The following is a 20,454-nucleotide window of genomic DNA, read 5'->3' as shown; positions in this document are numbered from 1 at the left end:
TTATTTTCTTTAAAGCCTTTTTCATCTCTGAAGACTCAAGGGGCCCGATTCTGCCATCCTGCTGTCAGCATTACATGGCCAAGCCAAGACATGAGGTGGTCAGAGAGCACTGAAATGCAGAGTGTTTGCAGGAGCCGGGTGTCAGGAGGTGCGTACGTGAGAACAGCATCCAGTCCCGCAGCTGCCTTAGGGGAATCAGTGTTATTTCCCTATTCCTTTACTGCCTCAATGGCAATGCAAACAAGGGGAAAAAAGGGCTAGAGAGGGCTGAATCTCTTCCTTCCTTTTATTTCATCCTTTCACAGATCAAAATCCTTTCATGCAGCTCCAAACCTGGGAAAGCAAATGTGTTGGACTGCAACACGGCATGAGAATGAACTCCATCAAGAAGGGAAGGAAAAAACAGAGTAGAAATCTTTTGGGTACAGGCAAACAGGTGGGGGGAGTGTCTGGTCAGCGAAGGCAGGGTGTCTGCAATCTTTGTAGCGATTAGATTTAATGGGACAGAAACGTTTCTCTCCTTCACGTCCCCTCCTCCTCTCAGCCCGAGGGGGAGAGAGGAGGGAGGTGATGATGGGGAGGTGGCGGGGGGGGGGAGAGAAGATTTGAAAGACTCTTTGACGTCAGCCCTGCCCTATAAAAAGCTGGCAAGGAGCTGGAAAGCGGAGAGCAGAGCTCGTGGAAGAGCAAAGATGCCAACCCCGAACATCTCCACCTCTGCAGCCAAAGGCTTCCGCAGGGCGGTGTCAGAGCTGGACTCCAAGCAAGCTGAGGCCATCATGGTAAGACAACCCTACTCCACTTCTTTCCCTCCCCCTCCAAAAACCGCAGCCTCTCCTGTAGCTATAGGCAGAGGCAAGCAGGGATAGATGGACCAACACTGCCTTTGTGGGAGTTCCCCCACATTGGCACCTCTGGGCTCCAGGCTGGCAAAGGGAAATTACCTGAACAGTTCTCTCTACATACTGGTACATGTGAAATGCAAACATCTGGGGGGATGAAATCTTGGACTAATGCGACCCTCACCCCCCCCAACCAAAAGCAAGGTAAATAACCCATAGACCTAAGGCAGGAATAACAAGGAATCCCCAGCGTGAAAGGCAATTCAAAAATCTAATGCCTTCCTGGTTTCAAGGCAATAAACTGCAGAGATTTTACCTGTTCCAGCATAATGAAAAAGTGTGGCTGTTCTTTCAGACAACATATGAGGCACAGGCAATTTAATCAGTTTGTTCGCTTCTGCTGCGTCCGCAGTTCCACTCTCTCCCAGCACATTCTTCCCCCGCTTCTGTTCCCAGCCCTCCCTGACGTGGCCTCAGCCCTGGGTTTAGCCCGGGGAATGCTTCTGCACACACCAGATCTGTATGTGACAGGGAAAGGAGAGAAAAACTTCCTGCTGAGCTGTCAAGTGCCTTTAGAAAGCTGTCTGGCCAACCCATGGGACTGGCTGTAGGGACAGGGACATTTCACCTCCTAACCCAAATGCCAGGGCAGACAGGAGGAGCCCGGAGATTCCCAGCACGGGACAGTGCTGTGGGTCAGAGATGTGGCCAGGCTGTGGGTGACCCTGGAGGAGCCAGAGCAGCTGGTGGCAGCGAGTGCACCAGGAGGGGACCCCCTCGGGGTGCTCGGCAGGAGGAAACCCGGGAATCGAGCCAGGTTAGGGAGCAGATATGTTCGGCAGATGTCTGCAGGGTGACTCCAGCAGGTCGGTTAAAGAGCTCCCCAATTTCCTCCCCTATGCCCACTGCTTTGTTCACCCACCCTCCTCTTAGCCCTCTGTGATGCTCTGACTTTGTAAAATCAGCTGCTACATAGGCAGCGAAAGGTGTTTTGGAGAGTGGAGTGTGCTGGAAAGGAAGGGAAACATTTAGGAAACAAGGAGGTGAGCTTGCTTTCTCTAATAAATGGAAATCAGGGAAGGCTTCCCTCTTGCACAACCATATTCATTCTGGCGAAATAATGAACACTTAAGTCGTTCTTGAAAACCTGGTATTTTCCAGACTGCTCATCAAATCAGTATTTGAGATGCTCGTTGTTGTCTGGAGGAGGGGAGAGTGTTTGGTTATTACACACTCTGGGCTGCTGCTTCGTGTTTGATAGGAAATGGGCCACTGAACAAAGGGGCCTGAGGAATTTGGGTTCACCAAGTGTGATGGCAGGAGCGTGGCAACATGCTTGGGGTAAACGGCTCCTCCAGCCTGGGGTGGACATAAAACCTCAGCCCGTCTTCGTATGCCTTCTTTGAATGGAAATTCTTAGAAAAATAAAAAAAATTTAAAACTTAGCCCTGTGAGGATCATTTCAAGAGCAGGCTGTATGAAAGGCTTTGCCCTTTGCTCTCACCTAGCACAGGAGATCTCCACAACCCCGTCACTTATTTTGCTGGCTTCTACCAGGCAAGAGGCATGACTCTGCATTTGTATGTGACACTGCATGTTCCTGGCCCTCGTGGTGACCTCACCCCACTGCAGTGGAAACTGTGCAAACTGTGGGGAGAAAAAAGACCTTTGCAATCCCAGAACTCACCTACACAGGCAGGTATTTTACATGTCAGCTGGGCAGCTGGTCAAACTCACACCGCGAAAAAATCTTTTGATACTTATTTAGTTTTTCTGCTCCTAATAGTTTTTACGAGATGCCCCAGGACTGTAGCTGGAGCAGGATTTGGTTACAGGGCACACAAGCAGAGCCAGGCAGCAGAGAGCAGTTGGAGGCAAACCAGCAGGAAGGAGCTCCCAGGCAAGCAGGAGTGGGACGTTACTGTCCCCATGCTACAGGGAGGGAAACTGTCTTTACAATCCTTCCTGCTTGTTGCAAATAATGAGCCAGGAAAAAAAAGCCAAAGTACTTTAACTCAGAACACAGTATTTTTAGTGTCACTACTCAGGCTGGGCACTCTGAGTGGCAGCAAATTTAAAGAAGGAAAAATGCACTAACCCTTTGTAAGAGGTACAAACTAACCCTTCATAAGAGGTGAATGACTGTCAAACTCAAGCCCCGGTTAGGCAAATAAATGCTTTGCAAAATCAAATTGGAATTCTCACACTGTAGCTAGATATGCACTCAGGGAGCTAGCCTGCAAGTCAATTCAGTAATGCCAGGTAACTGTGCCTTCTGAAGAAAGGAAAGCATTTATCATGAGGGATCAGCTTGGTTAGTTTATATGCCAGATTCCTAATTTCCAGCAAAAGGAGGTAATAGGCTAATGAGCGTACATGTGAGGGGCAGAGGAGAGGAGGATGAGGTGGGGAGCATGCAGCCAGACAGCCCTACCCGGCAGAGGAGGCAGCAGGCAGGCAGACCCCTCCCAGCCCTCTTCTCACAAGCAAGATTCAGACTTAATTTCATTTTTTTTAGTTTACCCACCCACATGCCAGCATGGAGCTAAGCAGCTTCAGGGACCCCTCAAGAGGGACCGAAACCCCCACTCCTGCCTGCCAGTCCCAGCACATGAGTCTGACTGGTTGAGGCTGCCTCTCCCAGTGCAGCTTTGCAGTAACACAAGTCTTCTCGCCATTTAAACTCCTCCCAGTTGGACTTTAACCTGATCTACAGCTTAAACATGGGGTCTAATTTCCCCACCCCAGACGTAAAATCCTGCTGCACCTCTGCACCTCAAGGCACAGTGTGATAAAACATCCTTAGCTAATGCACTGCCCAGCTTGGGGCAGCTGCAGAGCCCAGTTATGGTGGCTAGCACAAGGCTGTTCGCCCTGCTTATTGCAAGCACTTTAAAGTAAACACCAGCTTAGCTTTGAACACAGTAGTGATATAAAACACACTGAAAGCTGAGCTGTATTTTTCAGGCTGCATTTAAAATGTCAGCTTTACACCACTAAAGCATCCAAGAGGATTTTCACAGGAAACATTAGTTACTGATGGCGGGCTTTGAAAATCAGAAAGAAAGCGGGCTTAGTAGTTCAGCAGGCTGCCTTTTTAAAAGGAAAACATCCTCCAAATTTTCATAAGGCAGGGAAGGTGCTGCTTGGTTAGCATCTGTATCTTTTTCCAGATATTTTCAATGTAATCAGAGGGGAAACTGCAGCCAGTCCTGCTCTCTATGCAGGTGCTGGATGGCTTCATGTGCTGCTCCTTCTTCAGTGCTGCCCCAGGTTTCTTTTAGCAAGTTCTGAGGGTTTGTCATCTGGTTTGGGTATTGAACACAGAAAATTGGAACCAGCTGAGCTGCCTCTAAATGGAAAACTGGTTGTAAAAAGACCAAGAACAAATAAGTTTGTATATGAGCTGTTTGTATAACAAAAGAAACAGCAGTGATTGAAATAGTTTGTAGCTCACTATAAATATAAAAAGTGACCTAACATGACCCCAGGCAGAGAGTTGCAGCATTTTAGGTGCAATTCCAAGTAACAGAAATCTGCAGGAGTTTTTTGGGACAAAAAAAATCTATAGATCAGTGGGAGGAATTTATTTTCTGGAGTATATGGATGTGGTTCCAATTATACTTCGATGGGCAAGCATCCACTCAGTGTCAGAAGAAAATGTCACGTTGGATCCTGAGAACAATTAAGCTAAGCTGCCCTGCTAATACACCTACAAAGAGTTCGTGTTTCCTGGCCAGGTTGCAGCTGTGGGCTTCAGCTGTCCCTCACAGTGTATCTTTTCTCAGATGACTTCATGTTTATCTAATGCCACTCCACTTGGGTTCATCAGACACCTGAAAACTGCGTAAGATTGTTTCTGGTTTTTATTTTTTGAAGGATATTGAAAACTGTTGCTAGGAAAGGTGAGGGGAGAAGCCCACTCTCCAGTCGTGCTACAAGGATATTTTACACAGATTTTTCCTAAAGCTCCACATTTCCGAAAGTTCAATTCTAAAGCCTCAGTCCTCATCACCAGATCTTCCTCTACAAAGCCAGGCAAGTCAGTCCAACCTTCCCCTTCTTCCTCTGCTGAGACACACTGGTCACACCTCATCCAGCTACCAGGGATGCCTCTGATCTCCCCTACAGTTCTATCAGAAGTGTTACTTATTTCTGTTCTGCCTTCAGTCTCCGCGGTTCATTGGTAGACGTCAAAGCCTCATTGAAGATGCCAGGAAGGAAAGAGAGGCTGCAGCTGCAGCCACTGATGCTGCAGAGTCTACAGAGACCATTGTCTTTGAGGAGAAGGATGGGAGAGCCATGCTGAACCTCTTCTTCATGCTCAAGGGAGCCAAGACTTCACCACTGTCCCGTGCCCTTAAGGTATTTGAGGTGAGTACCTAACCTGTTGTATGGGACTCAGGGAACACACTACAGGTTTCATGGCTCTTCTGTGAGAAATATCACTTCAGTCTACTAAAGAAGACTCAGACTAGGTCTGCCTACTGCAAATTATCAGTTAATTGTCTGATGTCCCCACAGTCATGCTTTGCTCATGCCCCAGCATGCCCTCACTTTCCATCAGTAAGAATGAACCATATCTCTGTCTGGTAGTGCTGTTAAGCTCTGAGCTTAGCTTTGCTTAATTACTGGATCCAACCACACAGTTTCACACCTACAATCCACACTCTTGTGGCTTGTAGCGTACTCTGACAGCCCCCTCCACTGCTCAGCACTTCAACTTCATGTGCAGGGCTCTGATCCCACATTCAAAGCAAGCTGTGTGTCCTGCATGGCTGCAGACCAAACCCACCTTACTTGGGGGTGAAGGCTTTGGCAGTCTCTGAATGGCATTGCCACATTGGTCCTTGGCCAAAGAGTTACAGGAAAAACTTCACCCTGGGTGTAAAACCGGTATTGGCATATTGATTTCAAAATTACCTCCCTACTTCAGGGATTAATTTGATTCAAATATTAAAGGTTCTATTGGTCCCCCCACTGAGATGTGCCCTGTATATGGCTTTAATACCAAGGAAAACTGGTAACTAATTGAGCTTTTTCCCCCAGCCAGCACTATAATGTTGCATTATCTACAATCTCAGTACCATGAATGGAAAGACTGAGATAAGCGCTGCCTATTTAAACAGTAATCAAAACACAACAACTTGCATTTATGTAGTACATTTTCATCCAGAAGGTTTCAAAAGTGTTTTGCAAACTGAGGTTCTGAGATATGCTTTATCTACAGTAGTGTAATTTCATTGACTTCAGCAGTAAGAGGAGAGGACAATTTGTTCCTATTAACTAGTCACATGGGTAGTAAGGGGCCTCCAGAGGTCTCTAGGTCAACCTCCTGCTCAAAGCAGGTCCAGTCACAGCAGGTTGCTCAGGGCTGTGCTTGTTGCATTTTGAATATCACCGAGGTAGAGATCCCACAGTCTCCTTGGACAACTTGAGCAGTGTTTAACTGCCTTCATGGTAAAAGGATTTTTCTCTTTCCCTTTTCTTTTTAATGTCCTTGCTTCCAGCTTTTGCCCATTGCCTCTTGCGGTCCCACTGTATGCTTTTCAGACAAGTCTGGCTCTGTCTTCTTTACATCCTCCTACCAGGTACTAGCAGACAGTGAACTGATCTCCCCTACCCCTTCACTTAAGGCTGAACAAATCCAATTCCCTCAGTCTTTATTCATATAACATTTGTGCTCCAGCCCCCTGAGCATCTTGACAGTCCTCCAGTATACCTGCTACAGCTCATCAATGTCTTTCTTCTATGGGACATGATAATCCAGATGTGGTCTCCCTCATCTGGGATAGATAGAGATAGAGGAATCACTTCCTTTGACCTGTTATCTACAGTCTTGTAGTCTGCTACTACAATTCAGTATGTGGTTGGCCTTTTTTTGTTACAAGGGCATGCTGCTAGCTCGTATGTTAATACACATGATAATTATGTAACACCTTCTTCCCCATGAAATGCAACCACTTCTGGGGTAAAAACAGATCACCAGCAACACTATACAGCAAAACCGCTACTTAACAGCTGTAAGCATACAAAAAGTGTGTTTGGGGGATAAGTATTTCCCTGAAATTGTAGGGCATTCTAACTATTCATTGCCCATGCAGTACTATCTCTGATCATCTTATGAAAAGTGTTTAAGATCTTCAGCAATTACAAAACAACTTGCATCTCCTCTAAGAGGACTGCTGCAAGAAAAGCTGTTTTCTGGACAACATATGTTTCTTATCTCAAGACTGAATCTCTAAGACAAGCTTGTCAGACAAAAGCCTTGGTGTTTTCATGGTTGGGATCTCCTTCCTAGAACTGCACAGCTGCCAGATAAGGCATGAAAAATCCATCAGTGTAACATTTCAAATGCAACAGACTGCTTAGCGAGTATGAAAAATAGAAGTATAGGCTTTTGTACTTGGTAGATTTCATGTTACACTGCGTTTAAAGTCTATAATTTAAATAATTTTTAAAACATCAAGCAAGAAGCAGAGGCAGCTTATGTTCAGATATTATTTGTTTCTTCCTGGAGCAATTTACTTGCCACATCAAGAGCTTTCTTACTAAAAAAGCTCTTTGAGCTTGTCACAGAGAGCGCTTTAAATATAATAAAAAGACAAGCATGTCAAGCCACAACAGAGGAAGATTCATTTCCCAGATCCCTCCGGCAATGAAGGTTACAAGATATGAAAGCAGACGGGCATAATGACATTTGCCTCATCATGAACCAGGCTGCAGGGAAGCTGGTTTCGCTCTTCTGTATGTGTTACATGCAGCCAAAGCATAGGTAATGCAATCACGGCTGTCAGATTAATGCAAAGGTATTGATTGTTGAGGGGACAATGTAATAGTGAAGTTGGTAGGTACATTAAAAAACACGGTCCTAAATTTGATTTACCTGTGGCATTACATCTGTTCCTTCTCATCTTTCTGCCCCTGATTAACCAGAGAAATTGTGTCCTTTCCTCTACCAAAGACCTTGCAGGGACTTTAGAAAGGTGGGGTCATTGCCCAGGGCCTTGGGCTTGTGCTGCCGGTTTTCATTGAGCTAAAGAGAATACCCACAAATCTGCCAGGCCCTTTGGACGCCTGTGGGCTCCATTCTGCCCCCTCCCTATTCTTTGGGAGTCAGTTGTGACGGTGAGCCCCGTGACTGCCGACTGGCTGGGCTCAGCCCCGCCGCTTCAGCACCATGGACAGCGCCCGCCGCCTGCCGCCCGGGCAGGGCCGCCCCGCTGCGTCATCGCCAACCCCTCCCCCTCCCCCGGTAGAAAAGCTCCTCTGCCTTAAGTGGGAGGTGAAAGGAGAGGGGGTCATAGGAGGTGAAAGGAGAGGGGGTCATAGGAGGTGAAAGGACAGGGGGTCTTAGGAGGTGAAAGGACAGGGGGTCTTAGGAGGTGCCATTGTGCCACATCGGCTTCCCCTCTTGATACGATTTTCTTTGCCATGGTGGAAGTCTTCCGTTGACAGTTATTGACCAGCCCCGCCAGTTGTCTGTCCAGGAGGAAAAACTGTGGAATTAATGGATAAGTGTGTTTACCCCAGTGGGGAAAAAAAGGAAGAAGAAAAAGACAAGGGGGAGTCCCTCCCAAATGTAGCCATATGGACACCTTTGGGAAGTACCAGCAGGTGTTTCAAGCGTTGTTTAATGTTTTTGTTCTCCTTTTCCATGTCTCCAAAGACATTTGAAGCTAAAATTCACCACCTGGAGACCAGGCTTAGCCAAAAGCCCCGTGAAGGGACTGCTGAACTGGAATACTTTGTGCGCTGTGAAGTCCACAGCTCTGACCTCAATACTTTCATTAGCTCCATCAAGAGGGTAGCAGAAGACGTGAGGACCACTAAGGAAGACAAATGTAAGGAACTTACAAACTGTTTCACTTTTGTGGAGAGGCTGAGCTGTAGAAATGGGGTGGAGACTTTGTTATTCCCTGAGAAGAGGAAGGGCTACTGTATGCTGAATTTGAGCAAAACAGAAGAGACTGCCTCTGGGACGGCTGAATCCTGAAAGCCACTTCCCTCCTTGTCCATTTCTCAACAGACTCCAAAGTACATAGCCCATTCTTCTGGTGCCAGATTGAAAAAATAGAAATAGGAGATGAAATTTCATGCTTTGTTCATACCTCTCCTACAGAGTTCTCCATCTCTATTCCAGTGTTTTATATTACAAATGTAAAGTAGTTTCCTACCTATGTGTCAGGAACTCCGTCCAGACCCAGCACTAAATTACAAGACACTCCCCATGCCATCCTGTTCTGAAGGCAAGGTGATTCTTATTGTAAAATCTCCCTAGAGCTCTGCAGTGATCGCTCTACAACAAGTTGGAACTCTGGATTTGTGAAGTCTAGATGTGTGTGAATATGAAGTCTAGAATCTTTAAGTAAAATCCAATTTTCATCTTCTTGTTTACTTTTGTCACAAAATACTCTGCTGAGAGATGGACAGGGAAGTCATGAGATGCAGATAATGGCGTTAGACCTGACTCTAGGACAAGAGCATTGAGAGTGTGGGACTACTGCCTGGAAGGCACAGCTGTGTCATGTGCTGTTTGTTGTGGGTGTGCATTTGGTACACTGGGTCGGATGTATCTTACTCAACCTCACAACCCCTTCTCAGCAGGATATGCTCCATCTTCACTTCCACAGACAGTTTTTCTCTTTCTCTCTCCCCACAGTTCACTGGTTTCCCAGAAAAATCTGTGAATTGGACAAGTGCCACCATTTGGTCACCAAATTTGACCCTGACTTGGATCTGGATCACCCGGTGAGTTAGTCTGTGTGGGTACAGCCTCACGTTGGAGTCCTGAGCCTTCCCTCAGAAGCAGGGAGCTGGAGAACACCCATTAGTGGAGCTGATCAGGGAACTGTAGTGCAATCACCACCATGAGAGAAATTTCTCCAGCCAGTGATGAACTTTGTTGGGTGAGAAATTTTAGTAACCGATTAAAAATCCTGTCTCTGTTCCTATTTGTCATCACAGGGCTACTCTGACCAAGTATATCGCCAGAGAAGGAAATCGATAGCAGAAATTGCTTTTCACTATAAGCAGTAAGTCTCTTTCCTAACATCCATGCAGGGATAATGCCATGTCAATGCAACCTGTTGGGAAGTCCTTGTTCTACCTGCATGAGACTTCTCTTCTTTTATGTTTTGTCTCCCCATTCAGCCTGGCCAGCTCTTTTTGTGTCCCTCTTCTCTCCATGTCTTCCAGTCTCAATTAAAAAATTATTGTGGTCATTAATTCATACATTGACAAAGCCAGAATAAACCTCCTGCATAACAAAAGCCACGTATAATTCCATGAGACCTCAAACTTAATTCTGAAATGTAGCATCTCTTTTAGAACGACATCTAGTTTTGACTTCCAATGTTTCAAGTACTGAAAAAGCTACTATGTGCCCAGAAAACTTGTTCCAATGGTTCGTTATCCTGGGTGTGAAAAAACCGTGGGTTTTATTTCTAAACCAAATGTTGGTAGCTTTAGCTTTCACCCAATGGATCATACATGCCTTTCATTTGCTAGATTAAGTTCTGCTATCAGATATATTTCTTTGCTATGAGGAAATTTATAGACTAAATGGTTCACCTCCTCTCTCTGATAAATTAAATAGACTCCAGTAATGGTCTTATCATTGTCTTATATAGATTTAAGACTATCTCTTGTACTCCTACTTAATAGTCCTGTTCTGATATATGCAGGGATAGGACTCAGCCTCTTCACTACAACATCCAACAGAGCTCTAATATTCAGTTGGGTTTGTAAAATATTCCCTAGATCCTATTCAGTAACACTGCCTTCCACCGTAGCGTCTCCTTCTCTGAGCAGGACTTTAAATGCTGTTTTCTGTAGCGAGCTGTGCTGAAAGCAGGCTATGGAAATTATATGGGTCACCTTCTTGAGCTACCCCTGCAACTGGTGTGATCCTGGCATGGCTTTCTGCTCTGTTAGCTTTCATGGTCTTTGCAGATTTGAAGCCCCCAATATAGACATTGATGTTTTTATCTGGTACTAATACTAAATGTACAGAAAGTCACTGTGCCAGCAACAGAGTCCTGAGGGACACAGGAAGAAATACTGTCCTAGGTGATACACCCATTTAAGATGTCTTTCCTCACATCTCATCTGCAGGTTAGCATTTATGAGCCACTGTGTAGCATCCCTTCAGGCTGTTAATGGAAGAAGAACTATGCTTTATTGCTGTGATACGTGAATACTTCATTTGTTCAAATACAGAACAGAAGGATTTAGGAAATACAGTTGCTAATTATGATGCAGAAAAGACAAAAGTGTCAGTCTTCTTTAGTTCCCACTTATATCAATGTTAAGATTTTCTTTTCGTGCTGTCCTTAATCTTACTGACAATATATTTTTCTGCAGTTCAAATGCATTAAGTTTTCCTCATTACCTGCTTTTATTTCCCAGCCACTGATTCATTCTTGGAGCCATCAGCCCCCTGAGGTTCAGGCACATGAAATTAATTTATTTTCACAAAAAGTTTCAATTTTTTCCAGTGAAGACCATTTTTTTTCTGGACAATATTATACCTGCTAAGCTTTTGTGCATCCCTTGTTCATTTATAACCTCTGGCTAGACTAATGCTTTTCTCTGTGTCTACGTATTTGTTGCACTTGTACAAATGACCCAGTGCTAAGGCTTTGTCTTTCCTGTCACCCCCTTGTTTGGTTTAAAGAAGATTGATCAACATCATGCAGAGCTTCTCCAAAGTGCTTCCTTCTCAAAGGGAAGAGGAGTCTAGCTTGTGCTCTGCTGCTGTCAGTAACGGTGCTTTTGCCTTGCAGTGGGGACCCAATCCCTCATGTGGAGTACACAGCGGAGGAGATTGCTACCTGGTGAGCACTGATTTAATCTGTGACCTTTATTGGCTTCACCACTAGAAGCTGGGAATCAAAACCTAAACAGTTAGGGCATGACTTCTTGAAAAACGTATCGGGAGTGCAAGCATCCTACTTAATGGCTTGTTATAAAAACCAGTAACTCATTGTGTGGTGTTTTATGGTAGGGACTGCATTTGGGAGAGCAAGCTACCTCCAAAACAGTGATGCTCTGTCTCGTCTTCTCTTGGGGCTGCACCGAGAGCACTTTCACGCTGCAGCCCCCAGCAGTTTCCTCCAAAGGAGCCTCCCCAGAGAGCGAGGCAGATAATTTGGAATCCCACTTCTCTAAGGGGACCTGGCTTAGTAGCAGGCTCCAAAGGGCAGTTATCATAGCTGCAGAAAGAAGTATGAGGCCCGCAGTGAATATCTGCATGGTACCTCGCTTGCCTCACTTAGGAAAACACTTTGAACATGATTACTTCCAGGAGTGTTGCTGCAGCAGTGTCTCTGAAAAAAAGGCCAGCTCATACGAGCTGAGTACACAGGCTCCTAAACAACATCATCTCCTGGTTATATTGACTGTCTTCATAGTGCAACTTCAGGAGCTAACCTACAGGGAATATTTTAATTCCAGTTAATACTTTTTATACAATCTTCTGACCTTCAAGGTCAGAAATAGGTCTGTGCAGATACAGCTGCTGACTTTGGAGGCTCATTTGAATGTGTGTCTGTATGTTTACATACCCATACCAATGCGCACAGACATAGACTTAGTGGTAAAGAAAGGCAAAAGGACAAGAAACCTAGAGGCACGAGTCCTTGGTAGTGTGTAACCAGAGGACAGGAGAGGACTAGACACATCAAGCCACTGAAAGTCTGCTACCTCTTGTCCTGAAGGAAGGAGGTATATAGCACCCTGAAGAGCCTGTACCCCACCCACGCCTGCAAGGAGTATCTTGAAGCTTTCAATCTACTGGAGAAATTCTGTGGCTACAATGAGAACAACATCCCTCAGCTGGAGGAGGTCTCCCGCTTCCTGAAAGGTGGGTGCGAGCCCGGGGGACCCAGGTCCAGGGTCTACTGGGGCTCCAGCACGGTGGGGGCAGCTACAGCTGGGAAACCCAAACTGGAGGGAGGAGTGTGTGAACTGAGATTTGGGAGGAGAGCTGGTAGAGGCTTTTGCATTGACCACAGAGGACGGGGTAGACCCCAGGTGGTGGGCACTGCAGCTAAACACAGTGGGCTGCAACCGAAGGTCAAGCTCATAGTCAAATGATCCCACTGAGCACCTAAAGAGCAGATTTTGCTCCCTAGCAGGAGCAAAAAGATTACGCTTGGCACAGCAGAAGCCCTTTAGTTTCCAGCACCGATGTTTTTGCTGTCCATGCTGGGAATGCGGGACACCAGCACAGCCCGTGGGCTGTGCACCCCTGCAGAGACAGTATGCGCTGTTTCAGACAGGACCGGCTTCCAGCTCCGGCCGGTGGCTGGCTTGCTGTCGGCGCGGGACTTCCTCGCCAGCCTGGCCTTCCGTGTCTTCCAGTGCACGCAGTACATCCGCCACGCGTCCTCGCCCATGCACTCCCCCGAGCCGTGAGTATTGCCCAGCCCTGATGGCCTCCCCTGCCCAGACATCTCACCTGGCCAGTAATTAACCTTTCTCCCTAACGGACAAACTCTGTCCACTGCTGACCACATTTTCCTCCTTTCCCCATGGGCGTTGGCAGGGATTGCTGTCACGAGCTGCTGGGGCATGTCCCAATGCTGGCTGACAAGACGTTTGCCCAGTTCTCTCAGGTAAGGTGGTTGTCTGCTTCCTTGCCCCAAACCAACCCCGGTCTTGCCACCTAAACTCTTATTCTAGGATTTATTTATATTAAACATGATATTCAGGAGCCCTAGTGATGAACCGAGAACACTAATACAGAGCAAAAATATCAGACTGCAGCAAAGCATTTTTAGTGAGAGCATGATGAAGCCCCAGCAGATGCATGGCAGTGCAGGGCAACAATATATGTTGTCTCAAGGCAATAAAATGGAGCAATGCATGCATAAGGCCCTCAGACCAAATCTGTCCTGACATTCGCCCTTTCCCTTCTCTTCCCAGGACATTGGGCTGGCGTCTCTGGGAGCAACTGATGAAGAAATTGAGAAACTCGCAACGGTAAGTTTTTCTCTTTGCTAGATGGGGGCCCCAACCCCTCCAGCAGCACTTCTGCAGTATCAAGGGGACTGGTCCAGCCTAGTCTCCCCAGAATTGCAGGCTCAGAGCCCCTACCCGAGCTGTTTCAGACCTGCTTTTTCATGATGACTGTGCAGAGCAGAGATCAGTTAAAGAGCAGAGCTCACTTGCACATTAACCCAATTTTCTCAGGCACCATAGTATCATCAAGCATCGTATTTCTAACGACAGCACTGCTGGGACTCTTTGGGATGGGATTAAATGGCATCCACTTCCTTTGGCTCTCCCTTGGCAAGGTGACCCGTCCTGCTCCAAGGACACCGAATGGCAGCACTGTGCAGCAGCCAGGCATGCAGAGGACCAGCTCAGGGACACAGTTTCCATCTGTCCTGGTGTGGCAGAAACTTAATTTAGCACTTTGCTCTGGCTGTGATGGGTGCAGGGTAAGGAGAGGGGACAAAATGCCAGGCACCCGTTCATTTAAACAACCCCAGACATCAGTCATGATGCAAGGGCTCAGAAGTGACAGGGAGATGAAGATGAGGAGCTGTATTCCCTATGCATATTTTCTTTCTCCTTTCACAGCTTTACTGGTTTACGGTGGAGTTTGGGCTCTGCAGACAGAACGGGATAGTCAAAGCCTATGGAGCCGGCCTCCTGTCTTCCTACGGGGAGCTCATAGTAAGTCCCAGCATAACTTGCCTCTCTGCTCTAGACCCTTTACAGCAAAAAACGTTCTTCCTCTGCACAGCTCCAATGGTTTTACCCAATCTGTTCTTCACCTCTATCTATCACATATGTGCTCTCTGATCCCTTAATTTCATGCAGACATTTTTCTGCTGTGTCCATAGCACTCCTTGTCAGATGAACCAGAGGTGCGAGACTTTGACCCTGATGCTGCTGCTGTTCAGCCCTACCAGGACCAGAACTACCAGCCCGTATATTTTGTGTCCGAGAGCTTCAGCGATGCCAAAAATAAACTGAGGTAGGACTGGGCAGTGAGACACTCAAACAGAAGGAAATGAAGCTATAATATATTGAAACAGGGTTTGACACCATGGCTGCTTTCAGCTCAAGGTCTCAGAAGTACTCTGGAAAGTGTTGTCAGGTCTTTCAAAGTAAAGTGATTCTCCATTTCCTACAGGGTCCAGCTTCATTCCCTTGGATTCACCCAAGAGTCCCCCCAAAATATGCTGGGCTCAAGGGTGTGGGTGTGGAGGAGTGGGATGGAGTGGGAGGCACTCTTGGAGACAAGACTGAGGGAGCAAGAAAAGGGACAAATCTAGCTCGTCTGCCTAGTTCTCACAGGAAGGAGTTACAGACCATCTCAAGTTCCCAGGGGAGGCCAAGCAACATAACAGAGGGCTGGTGGTCCAGCAATTGGAGACCCAAAGCATCCACCAGGACCCCCTCTGCTTCCTTGCTGCAGAAGGGCCAAGTCATACAGGTCAGGTACTGGCTGTCCTTCACGGGAGCATCTCGCCAGCATGTGTCCTTCTGAAACACAGGCTTCTGTGTCATGTAAAAGTTTGCTCTGTGGCTGAAAGTTTTAGGAGACAGGTGAAGAGCTGCTCAAAATGGTGGCATTCTCGGAATTTAGGATGCAGAAAGATGTTTGTCTTTCTGAGCAGCTGCTGGGCAACGTAGCCATTTAGCATTCAAACAGCAACTGCCCCCCCAGGCATCGTTAGTAGCTCATACACAAACAAAAAATATTTGCTTGACATGGATAGATTTATCCATGGAAAAAAAGGAACTTCTGCCTCCTAAGCTGGTTAACATGGGTTAGCAGATGCCAGACAGCATCCTGCCAGTGTAATTGGGTTTCCCCATCCCGTGGCACTTCAGACAGGATGGAGAGGGGCAGCTCTACCCACGGACATGTGTTCAGAAGAGAATTTGCTTAGTCATACCCAGAATTGCCCACAGGAGGAAAGCTCAGTCCTTTAACATTTGACTGACAGAGGTAAACTTTGCCTATACCATTTTACCTTAGGAAAGGGGTAGGATGAGATGAAGTATTACACAATGTACATGACTGCAGTTCCTGCAAGTGGGGTATTTCATATAAATAACGTAGCGAGGACTGCTATATTTCAACTTCTGCTTTTATTACCCTCACTTGCACCGTTCATACAACCTGGAGTCCAGCTGCTCAAAAGCAAGTAGCTGGGGAGCCTGTCCTCTCACACACACTAGGCTGCTTTAAAGAAACCCAGACAACCACGGCCTAATGAGTCATTTCCTTGCATTTAAAAAGTAAAAATACACCATATACACAGCCAGGATGAGGCTAGAGGGTTTTGACAGTGACAAGCACTGTAAATGATCCTCTTTAAAGAGCTCAGAGACCACAGAGATGTTACTCTGTGAGGTGAAAACATTAAAACAACTATATTTTTTGCATTACTCGCAGCTGCCACCATGAACACTGATTATCAGTGTTATCCCTCATGAAAAGCCTCTTTTCCTAGAAAGAAAACTTCCTACTAGTTTTCTAGGGTGGACACAGCTCCTCAGTGCCCTTCTAGGCATCCACGTGGTACTTGTATGCTTCAAAAAGGTGTCAACACACCCATGTTGGAAGGCAAGTTTCTAACCATTAGCAGCTGTGCTACGAGTCATCACAGTGGCCAATAATGTTAATAACTGAGATGAGCTGGACCTTGCCTGGTAGTACTGAGAAAAGCCGCATCTTTTAGGAACTGGACAACATGAGTATGCAGAAAGCCCCTCCGTTTGCACTTCTTTTTGTTTCCCTGCAAGCCTGGCAGCCCCCTGCCAGCACCAGCCTGTGGCTTTGACCATTTTGCCCCTTGGCCCTGTCTGGTATTCTCCCCCCAGCTCCAGCAATTCAGGACTAGATTTCCCCACGGCATGTATTACCAGCCAGAGGAGAATCTGTCCGGGAAAGGGATGCGTTTTCCCCGAGCCCTGCGCCAGAGCAGACCCACGGTAGCCACAAGAGGGTACCCTAAGCTAAGCAATTCAGCAGCGAAAGGGTGAAGCCTCAGCAGAGGCGAGGAGCATGCCTGGTGCTAGTGCTGTTTGCCCCCTCATCTTCCCAGGCCTTTCCAGCATGAGACTGTAGCCATGGGTACCTAAATATAGATCCCCAGCTCCATATTTACACGGCTGCTAAAGAAAAAAACCCCGTACCCTGTCAAATGTACAAATTTTGGTGTTGGAAGTGAACAGGAGCAACTTTGGGGAAAACTTACCCTTGATTTGTTTTCACTTGACCGTGTACTTCTCTATTAGAAAGGTAGCAAGAAGGTCTTGCTCTTGAGAGGTATCGGGTAAAGTCAGGCTCATTACTGAGATCTGGACTCCAGCTGGCTTTGGGTACAGTAGTGCAACTTTGCTCAAGCACATGGCTCTGATAATGCAATTCCCATCCTTTCACCCACGCCTGAGCCACAGCCTGTCAAATCTATCCTGAATAGAGCTTGCAGCTAGTTCCCCCCTCCCCAAGCAGAGATTAGTCAATAAATGAATGTCAGAAAGGATTTAGGAATATAATACTATAATTCCACGGGCTTTCCCTGCGATTAGCTTCTAAATCTCCTTGGCATTTTTGAAAAAGAAAAAAAGAAATTGAAGTAGAGGATGCCTGATGATGGCCATGGAGGTGACCAGTTCAGTGTACCCTCCAGTTTGATGCAAGCCCATGTGTTCAGCCCATGGACACCTGCAGTCAAACTCATGGTCTTCCTTGCTGAAGAGAAGGGATCTCAACTACAGCTATAGCCCTGTGGAGCTGGAAAGGTAGGAGACCAGAGCTTTTGCACTAACCTAGAAACTCTGCCTAAAGGAGGCATTAACCTGTTGTGATGTGGGTAAATGGTGGTGGGTAGGAGGGAGACTCAGGACCCATTTCTTGTACCAAGCCCTCTGCACCTTTTCCTTGCAGGAGCTACGCGGCACACATCAAGCGGCCCTTCTCGGTGAAATACGAGCCCTACACCCACAGCATCGAGCTCTTGGACAGCCCTCAGACGATCTGCCACTCCCTGGAGAGTGTAAGGGATGAGCTTCACTCGCTGATTAACGCGCTCAATGTTATCAGTTAATATGAGAACTGGGCTCTTTCCTTCTCCTCTTCCCACACAGCCCCAAAACTGCCTGCTCTGCTCTCGCCTAGTTCCCACCTATTAACTCCTACCTGTCTTCTCCAAACATTTGCATCGCTGCCTGTCACCATGCGACCCCAACAGCTTTCCACTTTTATATCTAGGGCCAGCTTGGAGGAGGGCAGAGGGATGGACCCAAGGCCTGCTGGCTTTTTGGGTAGCTTTTCTATTGACTGCTGGAAGAGGCTTAACACACACCAAAAGCATGGCTAAGCTACAAAGTTGAAGTCAAGAGCTGTGTGCTAGGCTTCTGGGTGCAAGGAAGAGGAGAAAAGCTTCTTTATTTAAAGAAAGAGAGGAAATCTATTTTTTGCAGTTCGAGAGAATAAATTAATCTGCTTTTTTAGCCCCAGAGCAACTCCTATAGGAACTTCATGAGGGACCCTCAGTCCCTACCATCTCCTGCCTCCTACAGCCTCATACATTGGGGAAATGAAGAGCTGCTCTAGAAACTTTTCTGCCTGAACCAGCCCTATGAGGTTTGAAATTTTAGCTCCCAGCCTCCCCATAGCTTCTCACACAGGGGGATGCTTAAGCACAAGACCCTGAGCTGCACCACCCCACCAGGCTGCAATAAGCATTGTAGCTCCCCTGAACCTCCAAACTGACCTAAGCTAGGAGTTGCCTGTCTGGCATAGAGCAGCCCTGATCTACCTGCATCATTCCCAGCACAAGCACCACAGAGCAAGCCCTGGCCACCCCAGACCAGCGCGTGAGCATCCCCTTCAAATCCTCTTTTAAGAGCTTCCCACAGCAGGGAGTCCTCAAAAGCCCAGCTGCCATCCTTCACAGCAGAGAGCAGTCACAGCTATTGATGTTCCTGTGGGCTAGTGGCCCTGGACAGCCTCGGCAGCCTCTTGGTGTCCTGACTTTATTGGTTATGGCAGACCGAGTAGGGCCACTAGTGTCCCAAGTTTTCCAGTCCTTGGGAGGATTTCACATGCTTTCACTTTTCCAGTCTATTACACAGGTACAGCATTGTCTTGCTCTTAGATATCCCAATATCACTGTCACCTGATGTAGCTCAGGTGTGTGACTAATGCCATTGCTGGCCATTTCTGAGGAAAGTAGCACATGGTTAGGATGCTCAAACCCAGTTTCATCCATCTTTCACTGTAGAAATTAATGGCTTGATGTGATCCAAAGGTCTCAGTTTTCCTCCCCCTGCTTTTGCCCTCCTTATCTTCTTGCAGGCTGTCTCATAACTTAGCGGTTTGCTCAGAAGTTTGGCCCAAGGTTATGCAGCTGTGCAGTATCAGAGCTGGGCTTGGGATGCGTGGAGGCAGCTAAACAGCTGTGGGGGACAGCGAAGGGGAGAATTACACATAGATGTTTGCATGATCAGTTACAACATTTCTGTATAGACTTTTACGACCCTTGTCCACTATATACTATTTTTATAATCTCCTCTTTAAAGAAATGGAAGGCTTAGCAGTTAAGTTTTGGCTATTAGGTGTAAGTATCCTCCAATATTTATATATACCATCGCTCTCCAATGTTATGTGGCTCAGTCATAATAGTTTACAATCCATTACACTTTATCCCATTTCAGACCTTCACATACATACGCTTAACCCCCAGTTCTCTCAAATTTTAACTACTGAGCTACTGACAGCACTTAGTCTCCCACCTACTTCAATCCCTCCTTTGTTTCCTTCCTTATTTGACTCCCCTCCTAAATTCCTCCTAAATTGCTTAAAAGGTCATTACTGAAATCAGCAGTTCAACACTAGGGCTAGCTACTTCTCCTCAAGCTGTTCCTCCTCCTCTGATTGTCCCATAAATTAATAAAACTACTGAGTTCATTCAGTTGTTATAATTTTAGAGCACTTTTTCCAAAGCTTCGGCTATGATTTCCCAATCTGGGTGGATCCAGATCTTGAGCTGTAACTCTCAAGGTTCCCTTAAGGGCTGTAACAATTTTTAATTTGGGGTCTTAAGCTATTACTCTTTGATTAAGTAGCTGGAGCAAGCTATGCAAGACTAAGGCAGGTTAGATCATAGGTTAGCTATCTAGCCATGAAAATCTTATTGGTGACTCCAGTAAAACAGACTAAGATAAAGAAAATAAATCTTCAAACAGGCAAGAAGTAACAATGAAGCCTGTATAGTTAACGCACAGCTTATGGCCTTGTCAGTAATAGCAATGCCACATTACTGCAGGTCGCTGTTCCTCCTCTCCTTTGGTAGTCTCCAGCTCCTGGGTTACTGTCCATGAGTGCAGCAAGGATGCTGCAAACCCTGCAGCGATGACAGGCTCCTGATCAGGACTGAGCAGGGAGTCTCTGTGGAGGTGTTTGCTTTCTGGCCTGGCCTCAAAACCCATAAAGGTCTGAAGATGGTTGTCTCTAGTTCTCCAAAGCACATCACAGTCATTATCTGCCTTGTTAAATGTCTAAAATTAATGCAATTTATAAAAAGACCAAAGTTATTAATATGGAGTGAAAAGCCAAGTTAAAAATCCTTGCAACTGC

General features: G+C 46.5%; 1 protein-coding gene across 1 annotated transcript; it reads left to right on the top strand.

The window, feature by feature from the left end:
- The first annotated feature begins 692 nt into the window (after nt 1-692).
- TH (tyrosine hydroxylase) lies at nt 693-17,920 on the top strand. The gene is made up of 13 exons (XM_075047054.1): nt 693-782; nt 5,013-5,216; nt 8,512-8,686; nt 9,505-9,593; nt 9,810-9,877; nt 11,630-11,680; nt 12,563-12,708; nt 13,123-13,258; nt 13,393-13,462; nt 13,773-13,829; nt 14,433-14,528; nt 14,699-14,832; nt 17,761-17,920. Exons 1-13 carry the CDS (start codon nt 693-695, stop codon nt 17,918-17,920), a joined length of 1,476 nt encoding a protein of 491 aa, XP_074903155.1.
- Nucleotides 17,921-20,454: the final 2,534 nt, after the last annotated feature.

Source organism: Buteo buteo, chromosome 16, assembly GCF_964188355.1.
Source record: "Buteo buteo chromosome 16, bButBut1.hap1.1, whole genome shotgun sequence".
Taxonomy (NCBI): Eukaryota; Metazoa; Chordata; class Aves; order Accipitriformes; family Accipitridae; genus Buteo; species Buteo buteo.
This window is presented reverse-complemented; position numbering and strand designations above follow the sequence as displayed.